Below are 14,835 nucleotides of genomic sequence, written 5' to 3' on the forward strand. Positions count from 1 at the left end.
TGAAAGGAAGGAGAACAGAACAGGACAGGACAGAAGGCTGCAGAAGAGAGGACACTCTATCCAAATGCATAGCTAGCATAAGTAGAAGTATTATTTCACGACAGTTTGATTTCAGCTGTGAGTGTGCATGTGTGTGTGCTTGTGTGATGCGTGTGTGTGACATGTAAAACATACTTCTCATAACGAGCTGCAATCACAAACGTTGGAAAACCCCTGATCTAGGCCGAGGAAGGGGGCGCTCCCTCTCTCCTCTGCCCCACTGGAGGGTTCTCTCTACCTCGGGGCATCATGCTTGACAGGAAGCCATTCCAGCTGAAGTGGTGTCTGGGGGCAGTTCTGGGGCTGTGTTGGTGAAGGGACACTTAGCTACGCCACGTGGTGTTCGAAGTCGTGAGTTGTGGGTTAGGGATTAGATAGCAAATGGCCGAAGGAGTTGGGGCAGCTTCACCTGGGAACTGAAAGATTCTGGGGCACCTACAACTGTCCTTGAATAAGTAAAAGGCTGTCAACACACCTGTACTGGCTGACCCAAGGCATGAAACTAGTAAAAGCTTCATGAAGTTAATCGACACCCACCGTGGCAGCTCTGGGATTCCCTACCAACATGTACCCCGTCCGTCGGCACCATTGTACTTCCTCTCATCTTCCCACTCACCCTCCTGACCTCACCATCCCCAGCTCCACCAAGTCTGTGGAAAGTCTAATTCCTCCAGGAAATCCCCTGTTCCACGGTCTGCATAGTGGCCCTGATTTCCCAAATGATACAGGCGTCTCGCAAGGCCCAGCTTCCATGATGCTAGGTGGGAAGCCCATTCTGTCGTGAAGACCTGCCCTTCCCCGGAGCCCAAATCACTTTGCATCCTGAAGTTTCCCTGTGACCTGAACGCCCCGTGAGCATCTCTTCATTTTTAAGTGAGAAAACTTTCTCAAGATACGCTGTGAAGCTTACTCTACCCTCTACCTCTCACCTTCCGGATGCCCTCAATTCTAACGGCTGGAGCTGCCCCAGAGAGTGCTCCCCAGGAGGCAGGAGGACAGACCCTGGAATCAGACAGCCCAGGTGTGAATCCTAGATGTGCCACTTCATAACTGTGGTTACTTAACTTCTCCAAGCTGCAGCTTCTTCATGCGAACAATGGGGTTAAAACTTCAAAGGTTCGAGATGAGCATGACAGGAGATGGTCCCCTGAAAGCACCTGGCAGATAGTAAGTGCTTAGCAAATGTTGGCCGAATCTATCACTGGAACAGTGCGTCTTAAAGTGACAGGCTTACAAACCAGGTCCCTTGATACCTCAGCTGGGGAGATACCCCTCAGGCCATTTTAGGCAGAGTGGTGCAGCCGCCCTGAGCGGTCCCAAAGCCTCACTTCATCATAAAAGATTTACCTTAGGTGTTGTACTCCAGGATGTGCTGTGCCAGGGAGGGTAATAATAAGAGAAATAACAACAGCTGACATCTACTAGGGGAGCCTCTGACCAAGGCACTCTCTGCCTGCCCATTACAGGCAGGGACTCCAGGAAGATGGACTTCTGTCTCAGGAAACCACGCCCTGACTTGCCCACTTTGGGAGGAAATAAACAGGAAACTCCAAACTCAGGAATCTGACAAAAATCAGTCAGGACACTCAGAAAGGACGGAGTAAATCATGCCAACTAGAACAATAGCAAATACACACAGGACCGCTCATACATCCCAGGGGGTGTTCTAAATGCTTTACATAGACCACTGAGAGAACGCAATGATGCTATGAGGTGGGTACCCTCACTACCCTCACCTTGTCCTCCTGAGCTACCCAGGTGTTCCCTACCTTCCAAGCAGGAAGGGTGGCAGGTATCAAAGGACCCAGTCCCTGGCCTCCTGCAGTGAGGTTTAGAGAGAAGACTTTCTCCATCTGTCCACCTCTCACAACCTAGGAGTTGAGCCAGCCTCTTGGGCAGGTCTAGGACAAGAAAGTCTGCCTTTCTGCAAAAAGACAAGCCGACTTGAAGAAGTGGCATCAGCCTTACAGTCCAGCAAACACTGGCTCCCATACTCCCAAAGGAGAAAAACGGGCAAGCAGGGAGGGTTGGGCAAACAGAGCCTAGGAAGCAAAATCTCCATCAGCACAAGGCAGCCGGTCCCGCACCTCGGCTTCCTCGTCTGTAGAATGGGAGCACTGCACTCACGGCTGAGGGGGTGCCTGTGGAGCTCCTAGCACCAGTCGGCACATGGGAAGTGGTCTAGAAAAGGGGGCTGCTGTTAATGTTATCCACCATCACCACCCCACCAATGCAGGATAGAGGCAGGACAGGTGATGCTCCAGAGCATAGTGCTCTAGAACCAGCACTCAGCCTCAAGTCCCAGCTCCATCTCTTCCGAACTGTGTGATTTGGGCAAGTTATTGAACCTCCCTCTCTGCGCCTCAGCTTCCTCATCTGTAAAATGGAGACAATAGCAACTATCTCATAGGGTTGTTGATAGCATTATGTGAGCTGATTGGAAAAGGGCTTAGCCCAGGGCCTGGCACTCATCCTCCCTGTTCTTTGCCTTGTTGGCAGTAGTAGTAGAGAACCCCAGGGAGATGGAGAGGCCACTCAAGAGCCTGAACCGCATCTCCCATGGCCCTTACTGCCCCACGGGGCCCAGCACAGCGCCTGGGTCACGGGGCGCACTCAGTAAGTGTCAGCCATGGGCCCTCCTCTCTTCCATCACTCTTGGATCTTAGACCCAGGCTACCTCCTCCAGGGAGCAACCTGGGACATCTCCAGCCCATACCACTTCCTCCCTCATCTAAACTCCAATCACAAGAAAGATTCGGACCCAGCAGTACTGAGGCAACTGGCTGAAGATGAGCAGGTCTTTTCCACGACCTTGACACTAAGCTATTCCTGACCTACGCCCTAAAGGAATTGCCCACATTGCCCCACCTCCCACCTCTCGCCCCCTGGAATGCTGGGCATGTCTCTAATACTTTCATAGCCATCAACCGTATCTTTCCAGTGTATGCTCGGATGTGCTGAAATCTGACAGATGGACCCTGGGTGCAAATGCTGCCTCCTCCATGTGCTGACAGCACGACCAGAGGCAGGTGCTCAGATTCTTCAAGGTTTGGTTTCCTCCTTTGCAAAATGAGGAAAATAAAATGACCGCACTCATACGGTGGTTGTGGGACTGCACACAGTGACCTTGCACGATGCTCCTTGAATACTCTTAGCATCTAAAGCCCCCTGCACTTAGAAAGAAACTCAAACCCCTCGAGGCTCACAGGCCTACCTGGCACCTGTCCACCCTCCAGCCTCACCTCCCTGCCCATCACTAGGCTCCAGCTGCACCATTTTCAGCCAGTCCCTGCAAGCACAAGCCCACCACCTCCTCCCTCAGGGTCTTTGCCTGTGCTGTTCCCTCTGTCTGGCATGTTCTTCCCTGGATTTTCAGTGAGCTGGCTTCCTCCTGCTCACGATTCAGGTCTCAACCCCAGGCCATCGTCTCTGCCGATGACCCACAGGTCATCCTCAATCAAGTCACTCTGCTTTATTTTATTTTCTTCTTGGCCTTTATCACTATCTGAAAGTATTTTGTTTGCTTGGTGTTCATTTCCCATCATTAGAAAGAACTCAAGTGCCACAAGAGCAGGCGCTTGTCTGTCTTGTTCATGACGGTAAGCAGTGCCTGGCACACAGGAGGCACCCAATGAAGATTTGTTGAAGAAGTGGAGGAGCCAGGATGCAAACCCAGGCCTGACTTCCAAGCCCCTGCTCAAGCCCTGTGATCACAGACTACCCTGGCCTATAATTAGTATAGACCTGCAGCGAGTCAATGAGAAAAGTAGGCTGGGGCCAGTGACTGGAAAGCAAGGTGTGCCTTCTCCCCCTGGGTGGCAGGAGACAAGGCTCAGGGTCATTTTACACGAACGGCTCAAGCCAGGGGCTCATGCTACACGAGGCCTGTTCCAGGGCAGGCAGGTGGGTTTGGGCCACCAACAAAAGGGGATTCTGGCCCCTAAAGTACTGACACCAACCCTCCTGCCCGCTGAAATGCCACGGCCGAGGTGGGGCTGGATGGCACACCACCCCAGGCACGAAGAGCACGGGTAAAGCCCGCCACCTAGTGGACAAGTCACATCTTCCTGTTCCATTGTGACTGTCTGCAGCCAGCAAAGGGTTATGGAATTTTAAAGCGCATACAAACCACCTCGTGGTGAAACGCAGATTCTGATTCAGCCAGTCTGGATGGAACCTGCGATTCTGCATTTCTAACCAGCTCCCGGGTGATGCTGATGCTCCTGGGCCACAGAGCACACTTAGAGCAGCCAGGGCCTACAGTTTGTGAAGTGTGAACACCCCAAGTGAAACTCTGAGGCCTGGGGAGGCCACACACTGGGAAACAGAATTGGAAGGCACCAGAGTATTTGAAGATTTTTAAGTCAAAGAAGTCAGACCTGGAGGCAGAGTGGGGATGGAAGGGGTATTAGTGTGGGCTGCCACGCAAGGGGCAGAGGGAAGAGGACACGCTTCCTGGGCAGCAGTAAGGGGGGTGCAGGTGACAAGGGCTGCACAAAGGCATCCAATGGCAAACACCACGAGAGTCAGGGATCAGGCCCAGCTCACAGGATGGATGCCACACAAGACACAGACGAGTGACAGTGCAAACACCCAGCCAGGGCCTGGGCCTAGCTCTACCCTGGCAGAGAACCACCCAGCAGTCCTCAGAGCCACAAACACCCTGTCACTGGCATCAGCCACTTAATTTCACTGCTTAGTTTTTTCTATACAGAGATTTTTCTGGGTTTATTTTATTTTTCAAAAATTGCAAAAGTGGTGTTTATTGCAACCGGAGAAACAATTCCTAAGACCTAAGAAGAGGTGACACAACCTCCTCCCGGCCCCAGTCTCTCTCCACTTCCACTTCCCCAAACCTTCTGTGATCCCAGTGTTTACAGCCTGACTTGTACCCTTCCACACTTTTCTTCCCACCCTTATAAAACTATACAAACATAACTTCACACACAGGAAGTGTCTGTTGCAGCTGCTTATTTCTTCGCAATGAGATCATACTAAATATATTTTTATGCAACCTAATCCTCTCACTTAACAATACATCAAAGACGTTCCTGCAGGTCAGGGGTTGGCAAAGGTTTTCGGTAAGAGCCAGAGACTAAAAGTTTTAGGCTCTGTAGACCATATAGGCTCTGCCACAACTACTCAATGAACTCACCACTGTATCATAAAAAGTAGCTATAGTCAATTTGTAAACGACTGGATGGGGCTGTGTTCCAATAAAACTTTATTTACAAAAACAGGCAGCGGGCCAGATTTGGCCCACAGGCCATAGTTTGCCAACCCCTGCTCCAGGTCAATAGCTGTAGCTCTAACCCATTGGTGTTTTGTTTTTAATAATCTAGAATTTTTATTCTTTAAGATTTTGAAGTAATAAAAGTATAATTTGCAGTATAATATGCATACAAAAAGTGTACAAATCATAATTGCATAGTTTGATGAATTTTCAGAAAGTGAATACATCTGTGTAATTAGTTCCCATATCAAAAAACAGAACATGACCAGCTCCATGGAAGCCTCACATGCCATTTTACCTCACTGTTTTCAACAACTGCATAATATCCTATAAAATGGATAGACCCTAATTAGGCTGATTCCAATTCTTTGCCACCACAAACAAAACATCAATAAACATGCTTGTTCTGGACTCTATTTCCTTGCATGCTGGTGTTTTATTTTTATAAACAAGGATAGACTCTCAAAAAGGAAATTTGAGAGTCAAAATGTCCTTCTGTACTCATACTGTAATAGGTATCGTGGGACCACTTCCCCCAAAGGCACTAACAAGTCACAGCCCTGCAGGCCCAGCAGCGCCCCTTTTGACGCAGTTCAGCAGGCATTTGGAAAACACAGCACATCTGCATGTTTGGGGGCCCTGGGCAGTGGCCTGAGCTTGATAATTCTCATGAAACTTAAATGTTCAGGGAAGAAGAGAAGGAATAATGAGTAGAAAGACTTCACCTCCCTTCATCTCCTCAAGTCAACACCGTCTCCTTCAGTGTCACCTACTACCTCACAAGCCAAAAGGCTTCAAAGGAAGGGAGGGCAGGGATCCTTGCCCTGGCCTCACGGGTGTGCAGACAACCATCTACAATGCGCTGAGAAAGACGGTTAGAGTTCATCGACGGAGATGCGATTTAACTCAATTTCTTTATTACAAAAACACTGAGGGGAAGCAAAGTAACGTGGGTGTCTTGCTGAGGTTTGTTTTAAGGGAATTCATTCTCCGATGAGTACACAACCAAGTGTTTTCAACAAACCTATTTTACTGCATCACAATTTCTCAAAAAAAAAAATAAAATCCAGCAACTCTTAAGTATGACGTAGTCTAAGAGATCGTAGGCACTATGGTGCCCCAGCTCCCAGAGCTCACGGGTGTGTGGGTGTGTGTGGGTATGCATGTCTGCACACGCAGGTCATTTCTCTGAGAATGGTGTTCACAGCTTGCACCAGACCCCCAATGGCAGCTGTGACATCAAAAAAGAGGATTAATTTGGTAGGGGTTAGAGTTACACAGTAGTATGCATTTGTTAAAACTCAACCACTGTACACTTAAGGGTGTGTGCATTTCACTGTATGCAAATTTTACCTCAAAAGTAAAAAAAAGGAACTGTAAATAAGTTTTCAGTTCTTCTTGGTGATGTACATGCTGAAGCATTTAGAGGGAACTGAATTGATGTTTTCAATTGACCTTGAAATGTGTCAAAAATAAGACGGATTGATGGATGGAGAGCAAGATGCATGGTTATGTGATTAAGTAAGTGTAGTAAATGTCAATGGCAGGATCTAGGTGGTGAATAAATGAGTGTTCACTGTAAAATTACTTCAGCTTTGCTGTATGTTGGACATTTTTCATAATAAAACATTGGGGAAAAAATACTAGCCAGTAATGTATAACGGAGGGGGGGGGAATCCACAAGAACTGGGTCCTATCCCCACTCCATGATGTGTGCCCTTGAGAAGTTACTTCCTTTCTCTGGGCCTCAGTGACCCAGCTGTTTAATGGGGGGCAGGGGGGTGGTGGTTAACGGTTCTCTGCACCGCCTTCCATCATGGACAACGATGGTGCTGCAGTGTCACTTTGTGCAAGATCTGGGCATCTCTTGAAAGAGATTCTTTGGGGAGGAATGGCTTTGAAGGCAGACTTGTCCCCTAGTGGGTCCTGGTGGCCTAGTTTATTCTCACTTCATGTCCCTTCAGTTGATGCAAGGCTGGGTAATATTTTGAGATATTAATCCATCTGGATTTTTCTTCATTACATTTTCCTTTTCCTCCCCTCTTCTCTTTCCCTTTAAAGCAAAAAGCCAGCCCAGGGAAGTATGCGGCAGAGCAAAAAGCAGAAATAGCCTTCAGGTCATTCTGGCTCTGTGTTCCAAACTCCCAAAACCCAGAGGTTTTAAAGAAGAAATCATGGTAAAGTAGGGGATTTGTGGACACAGAGTATCCAAAAAAAGCTTGAAGTGCGGTGAATTTTAACCTGGTAAGAAGAAGATTGCTTGTGGCTAATAAAAGGAAGAAAGATTTTAAAAGATTCCAAGAGCCCCAGGGAATTGGCAAGACCCCAGGTTGTGACATTCATCCAAAGAGACTTGTCTTGTCCCCTGCTGTATCCCAAGGGTCTAGAATATGCCTGACAAACAGTAGAAACTGAATAAATATTGTTGAATGAATAAGTGACAGACTGGGAGAGTGAGTGAATAGATTCTAGAGGAGCTTATACCCAGAACATAGGGAAGGAAGCCATACTCAACAGCTACTAGTCTCCCACATTCCTGCCATTTCTGGTCTCCACGCTTCCATGCAGTATTCCCTCTGCCTGGAATGCAGCATCATGGTAAGACTGTGGCTGTGGAGCCAGACTGCCTGGGCTCAAATCTGAGACCCAGCATTTACTGTGTGACTCCTGGAAAGTTACTTACCTGGCTCTGTGCCTCAGTTTCCTTACATATAAAAAGGGGATAATAATAACACTCTGACAGAGCATTGTTGTGAAGATGAATGGGTTGACCCTGTAAAGCTCTTGGCATGTAGTAAGTACTCAATAAACACAGCTAGTATTATTTTTCTTATTTACCCTGACACAAAGCTTGCTCCATCCAGATAACTCCTACACATCTTACAGACTTAACTCAGACATGGCCTCCTTCTGGAAGCTTCTGCGTGCTCCCATAGTACCATCACACTACTTGCCATGTTGCAATATAATTATCTCCGTCTATCATTCCCACTAGGCTGTGAGCTCCCTGAGGGCAGAGACTAGATCTCATTTGTAATTGGATCCAACCTAGTACTCAGACCCTTCCTGAATGAATGAATGAATGAACACCTATGCTTACTGAGCTCATCTCACCTTCCTCACGCTGTAAATGCCTAATCATTCCAAATCTCCCCCACCTCCCGCCCTGGACCTCAGGTAGAGTATACCCATGCCTGCCCTCTGCTCTTCTGGTCTTGTCCCGCCATATTGCTTTTAGAAGGAAGATGCTCAAATGGAATATCCAGGTGAAGGGTCCTCACACGTTTTCCTGTGCTCCTTCCCCTTTGTTAGAGGCCCCAAGAAGGCACAACCTTCTCCACCTTGCAACAGTTCTTTATATAACAAGAGGGGCTTCTGTGAGTCTTCACCATCAGCTTCCTTTCTCCTAAGAGTGCTCGTCAAACCTCTTTTGCCATCTAGCGTGTAGGTAGATGTGATCCTCAACTTTCCCCAATAGCTTGTCAAGAATTTATGCCTCTTTGGTGCTCTTCGTTTTTTCATGTGTGGATGTCAGATCTTGGGAAGGATTTAAATACCATAACACTGGGAGCACCTAAGTCTTTCTGGAGATGCTTCAGTCTAAGAAGGTTCTATACAAAACAATGCAATGGTAAGAACACTGAATGGGAGTCCCCGCCCTCCCCGACAAAAAAAAATTTTTTAATTGCTCCTTCTGATTTTTTAAGAACAGCTCAGCCTCAACTTCTGTGAGAGATAATTATGGATATGGTTAAGGATTTGCAGACGGCTGTAACGTAGAAGAAAGTAAATAATGAAATGCCGGTTGTTAGGTTAATAGGGAGATACCGAATTGAAAGAGGGTTATATATATATGAAGACATGGGCTTCACACACTCCAGAGCATTTTACAACTTGAATCTGGGCTTCTGACATTGTATTGCCTGCTCCCATGACACCACTGAGCATCATGAAGCCCACACGGCTTCCTGTGATTCCACAAGTCCCATTGCCCTGTGTCTTTCCTATATTATCCAGGCAGCGAGGGTGGTGACGGCTGCAAAGGGTAGGTCCCAGTGCCAGTAATAGCTGCTGTTGACTTGGACCTGGTCCTTAAGATTTTCTGTGTGGTCTCCTTCCTATAAGAATAAGTGTGTGAAATGGACTATCTGCTGAACTTCAGCTCTTGACTTCAGAAGGCACTGATCTGAGGATCATCTGCGAGGTCCTGGTATCTAACAGGATCCTCGAGTGGCATCTCATTCATACATGTGTCCACTGGTTCCACAGATATTTAGTGATGCTCATCACACTAGGTGCTGGAGAAAGAGTGATGAGCCAAAGCACATACAGTCCTGCTCTCCTGGAGCTTAAAGGCCAGTGGGAAAGGCGGACACTAATGAACCCCAACATTAAACCGCAACTGACACAAGATCAAGTTCAGGATACCATAAGCGTCTACCACAGGGAAAGGTCAGAAGAAGCTTCCTTGATGGTGAAAATGAGCTGGGACCTACAGAAAGAGGACAAGTGAACTGCTGGAAGAAGACAAGAGGGCAGAGACAAACATTCTGGACTGAGGGAACAGAATATGCAGATGTCCTAGCGTGGGAGCAGCCTGGAGAGGATGAAGGATTAAAAGAAAAGAGGGGGAGACAAGGAATAGAGAGCAATATCCTTATGTTAGATTTAGTCTGTCCTAAGGGGAATGAGAACCATCGACCAGCTTTTTAAAGGAGACTGAGCAGATTTCCGTTCTGATGGAATGGAAAGGGTTCTGCAAGAACCCTGAGAGCAGATATAAAGCCTGGATTTCAGCGGCCAAGGGAGATGCAGAAACCTTCAGATCTTTCAGAAGCACCTGTAGCCTGGTGGCCTCTGGAGATGCTGAGATTGCCAAAGAGCACGTGACGTTGACAGCAATGTGCAGAGCTTCCCGGGCTGGTGAGTAGAAAGTCCTAAGATTGAACGTGCTCTGCAGTCTGGATGAAGTGCTGGCTGTGGCCAGCAGGGTGAAGGGGCAACAGCAGGGCACAGTGACCTGCAGTCAGGAGGCCCAAGAGTTCATCCCTGCTCGACACCTGACACCAGGCAAGCCGTTCAGCCTCACTGAGTCTTAGTTTCCCCTTCTATATGGTGGCAACAATGCTACCTCCATCAGATGGCCCGACATCAAAGCACTTGGAAACCCTGCTAGCTGTTTAACTAATGCTAACAAAGTTAGTCTGCCTCAAAGGTTAAGGCAGCCCCAACTTTCTTCCCTTCCCCCTTGTTATGGGTTGAATTCTGCCTCCAAAAAAGATACCTTCAAGTCCTAACCCCAGTACCTGTGAATGTGACCTTGTTTGGAAATACAGTCTTTGCAGATGTAACCACCTTGAGATGAGGTCATACTAGATCAGGGTGGCCCTAATCCAATGCCTGGTGTCCCTATAAGAAGAGGAAATTTGGGCATAGAGACACACAGGGAAGAATGCCATGTGATGATGGAGACAGAGATTGGAGCGATGCCTCTACAAGTGAGGGAACACCAAAGATTGATGGCAGCTACCAGAAACTAAGAGAGAGGCACGGAGCAGGCTCTCCCTCAGAGCCTCCAGAAGGAACCAGCCTGCAGACACTGATCTCAGTCTGGCCTCCAGAGCTGTAACAGAATAAATATCTGTTGTTTGTTTGTAGTACTTTGTTACAGCAGCTCTAAGAAACAAATACGCCCTCAATTCATAGGCATGTACTGGGATTGTCTGAAAATCATGTCTTGTGAGCAAGATATGCCAGAGTATATCTACAACTAAGGGGGAAGACTTCAACCTTGAATTTGAAGAGGTGTCGTATTGTGTACTACATGGAACAAAGACTCCCCAAGAAATGCACATAAGAAGTAACTTAGCTAAACCACAAAAGGATTAAATAAGGGGTGAGGGCAGGGGGAGCGCAGGAAACTAAACTAAAAAGTAACCTGGTTTAGGGTACTTAAGAGTCGAACAGACCTAGGTGATGAAGTGTGTGACTCTCCACACCTGTTTCCTGATGGGTAGATGACAATCCTACTTAGCTCATTAGAGTTGCTGAAAAAACTTAAGATATTGCCTGTAATTGCTCTGCACAGTGACTGATACATTAAAAATATCAAATGTTAGCTTTTGTTTTATTATTATTAATGGTGTGCGCTTTTGGAAGCATAACTTCTCTGAGCCTTAATATCTTCATTCATAAAACAAGCACAATAGATGCTTGTTTTTCATAAAGTTGTCGTGAGGATTGAAGGAGATAACATGTAAGGCTTTTTTTATGGAGATATAACTGACACCTAACTTTGTGTAAGTTTAAGGTATACAATGTGTCAATTTCAGACATTAATATATTGCAATACAATTACCACAGCAGCGTTAGCTAACACCTCTATCACATCACATAATTCTCATTTCTTTTTTGTGGTGGGAACAATGGATGAACCTTGAGAGCATTATGCTAAGCAGGGTTTTGAGCACTGTGCATCCAATGGGTTCCACAAGCGTTGGCTGTTCCCAGTAACATATTTGAGCCAGTGTGGTTCCTAGAGAACGACAGCAGAGGGCAGCAGGGTCTCATTTTTGCCCCTCCAGCCCCAGGAAGCTTAGCGGGGAAAACTAGTCTCTCTGGAATCCACCACGGCAGCCTTCTAGGGCCCTCAAGCATCCCACTGGGAGGAAGTCAGCCGTTTGCCAAAAAAGCAATTCACTGGAATGTACATTTCCTACGAGCTCACTAGGTGTCAGGAACCTTAGTTTAAAACAGAGATTGTACGTTATACGGATATTTTTCAACTTTTATATGGCGTAGGTGAGGCCCCTCCCAGCACAGGGCTCAGCATATCAGAGCTGCTGAACCATTCCGGGGCCTCAGAAACTGACCAATTTTTGCAAAATCAATCCCTTCCATGATCAGTTTCCTAAGTTACCAAGTCATAGAACCTTGCTTACATTAATTGGTTATCAAGTCCAAGTAGTTTGTCACAAGGCTTTGTGACAGAATTCCTCCAAAGTTTTAGTCCCGTTCAGGTCGAGCTCAGTGTTGGTTTTACCGTAGCTTTATGGCTGAGTATTTACCAGCCCAGAGCAGCCGGATTTCCATTTTGCTTGAGCTTCCTATGCCAGAGACAAGAATTTCTCGAATGCTCCGTTGCATGAGCGACAGACACCATCCTCCTCTCTAGTCCCCTAGTCCCACTGCACCTCTTCAGGAGGCTGTATTGCCCCTCTTTCTTATTATTATGAAGTATCTCAGAAGTGCAAAAAGTATAGAGAATAGTATCACAGGGATCAGCGTAGCCACCTCAGGTTTGAGAAAGAAACATTTCGAATAGAAGGAAAGCCCCCAAGGATGCAGACCGCATCTCACCTCCTCCCCAAGATGCAACACTCTCCCAAATAGGGTGTTTATCATCAAGACTCTATTTTTCCCAATGGAAAAGTTTGAGGAACGACCAAGCATCCCTTCTCTGGAATCTTAGTAAAGGAAATAGAACTGCACACTCCAAAGACGCTGAGCCAAAGAGTGGGAAAGGGAGGGGGAAGCTTGCAGAAGTCAGAAGTCCAGGCGCCCCATCTCTGAGCTCCAGGCAGCCCGAGGTGCTCACAGCGGAGCTCTGTGGTGTACACTTTCTAAGGATGCCCAACAGCGGGGAAGGCCGTAATCGGGGGCGGGGGGTGGGGGGGCGCAGGCAGTGTCACGCCACCTCCCTCCCCCGCCCCCGCGGCCGCCCATCCCTCCTCAGCCTCCCCTCCCCCAACATCCGCATCGAGCAAGGTCTGGACCCAGAGGAGCGGGCGCAGGAGCCCCAGCGCCACCTACCGACAACGATGAGGACTTCCCTCTCGATGTGGGCCTGGATGTAGATGCGGCCGCGGCGCTCCGTGTGGTCCGTGCCGCAGAGGCTGGGGACGTTCATCACGCAGCGCTTGTGGACGTTCATCATGCAGGCTGCGAGGGCAGAGAGGCGCGCGGCTCAGGCTGGTGCCCACGGCATCTGCCCCCACCGGGCCTGGCTGGGTCCCCCCTGCTCCCCTTCTTTCCTCCAAGGCTGGCCAAGCAAGACCAGCCTGCCCTGCCCGAGTCTCATCTGAGGGGCTTCTCCAACTCTTTTCCCCAGGCCCTGACGGACAGAGGTGGAACTTGTCCGCCCTCCCCCAAGGCTAAGGGAGGCACACCACCCCCCACCCCCGACCCCACCCCCCACCCCCAGCATATTCCCAACAGCTCGAAAGCCAGAGTCACCAACTTCAATGCCACGGGCAGCAGGTAACACAAGGGAGGGAAGATGTGGGAGTGGTGGAACTTGGCCCACCTGAGAACGCAGCAGCCCCCATGCAGGCGCAGCCTTGCGAGGTGCGCGCCCAAAGTTCCCATTTTTCAAGATAAGCAGGAATCCCGACTTGTATGTGACATCACCCGATTTTTAAATATTGACAACTAACAGGTTGGGTTCCCTGGGAAGAGAGGCTGAAGAGTTTTGAGCAGCTTTATGGCGAGTGCTCCGGGGATGAAGGAGCTGGCGCACCACGCAGAGGCACTGAAGCTGAAGGGGTGGGGAGGCCAGGGCTCTGACCACCTTTCAGAGTTGTCCCAACTTGAGACAAGAGGGCCGGGCCAGTCTTTGGCCACGCCCCGGGAGGGGCATCACCGTGGGGAGACCCCAAGGGCTATTCCTAATGCGGGGCCCACCTGTGAACCCACAGCGGCTGGAGGGTAGGGAGGGGCCCTGAAAAGGATCTGAGCCGAGCCCCAGAGTATCACCATAACTAATTACAAGAAAAAAATTTAGACCCAGGGTAAGACGAAGGAAATATGTCTGCAACTGAATCTGACCCACTGACGTCTCATGTGTTATATGATAAACATATGCTCCCTTCACACACTCCTCCTAGTGTATCTGTGTTTGTCCCAATGGGTAGCTGATTTCCCCTAAGTCTTCTGGACCAATGGCTGCTCAGGAAGGTGTGCCAGGAATCCAGTGTTGTCTCAGGGGCCCCTCGTTCCAGTTTGAGAAGCCAGGAGGGGAGGCTGAATCATCCCATGAGGCCTGCATTTCAGGAGATTTCCCCGGGAGCAGGAGGCATGGCATCCCCAGGGGCAGGGAAGGCTGAGGGGGCCCCTTCTCAGCCTGCACAAGCTCCAGGAGGCAGCAGGCAAATTACAAAACAGGAAATGAGTTGTGGAGAGAGAAGGATGGTGGGAGAGGAAAGGAGCGCCCCCTGGGACCTGAGCACCCAAGTTCAGGGCCCTGCGTCAACCCAAGCTCCCTCCCACCCACCCACCCCTGTCCCCGAGGCAGGGGTATCATTCCCACACTTGAGGCCACACGAGTGCTAAGGGGAATCAGTGTCCTACAGACAGAAGGCATCAGCATGGCTCCCTCTCCCTGCCTGTGTCGTGTGTCCACCTGGGGGCCCCCACCCAGCATGTGTGTCTCTGTGGTCGTAGCCCTGTCTCTGTATCTGTCTCTCTCGGGACCTACACTAGCGTATGTCTCTTTCCTTCTCTCTGCTCCTCTGCTTCTGTGTGTGCCTCACTCTCTTGGCTGCATCTGTTTCACTCTCTGTGCC

At 48.9% G+C, this 14,835-nt stretch overlaps 1 protein-coding gene across 2 annotated transcripts in view; it reads right to left on the reverse strand.

Moving 5' to 3' along the window:
• Positions 1–14,835, reverse strand: part of PRKCB (protein kinase C beta) — a 304,393-nt gene that overhangs the window by 128,034 nt on the left and 161,524 nt on the right. For both annotated transcript variants that reach the window (XM_070568297.1, XM_070568296.1), the window contains exon 5: positions 13,085–13,213. In XM_070568297.1, the coding sequence (XP_070424398.1) occupies positions 13,085–13,213 (129 nt within the window). The remainder of the gene's footprint in view (positions 1–13,084; positions 13,214–14,835) is intronic.

Source organism: Equus przewalskii, chromosome 12 (genome assembly GCF_037783145.1).
Source record: "Equus przewalskii isolate Varuska chromosome 12, EquPr2, whole genome shotgun sequence".
NCBI classification, from domain to species: domain Eukaryota; kingdom Metazoa; phylum Chordata; class Mammalia; order Perissodactyla; family Equidae; genus Equus; species Equus przewalskii.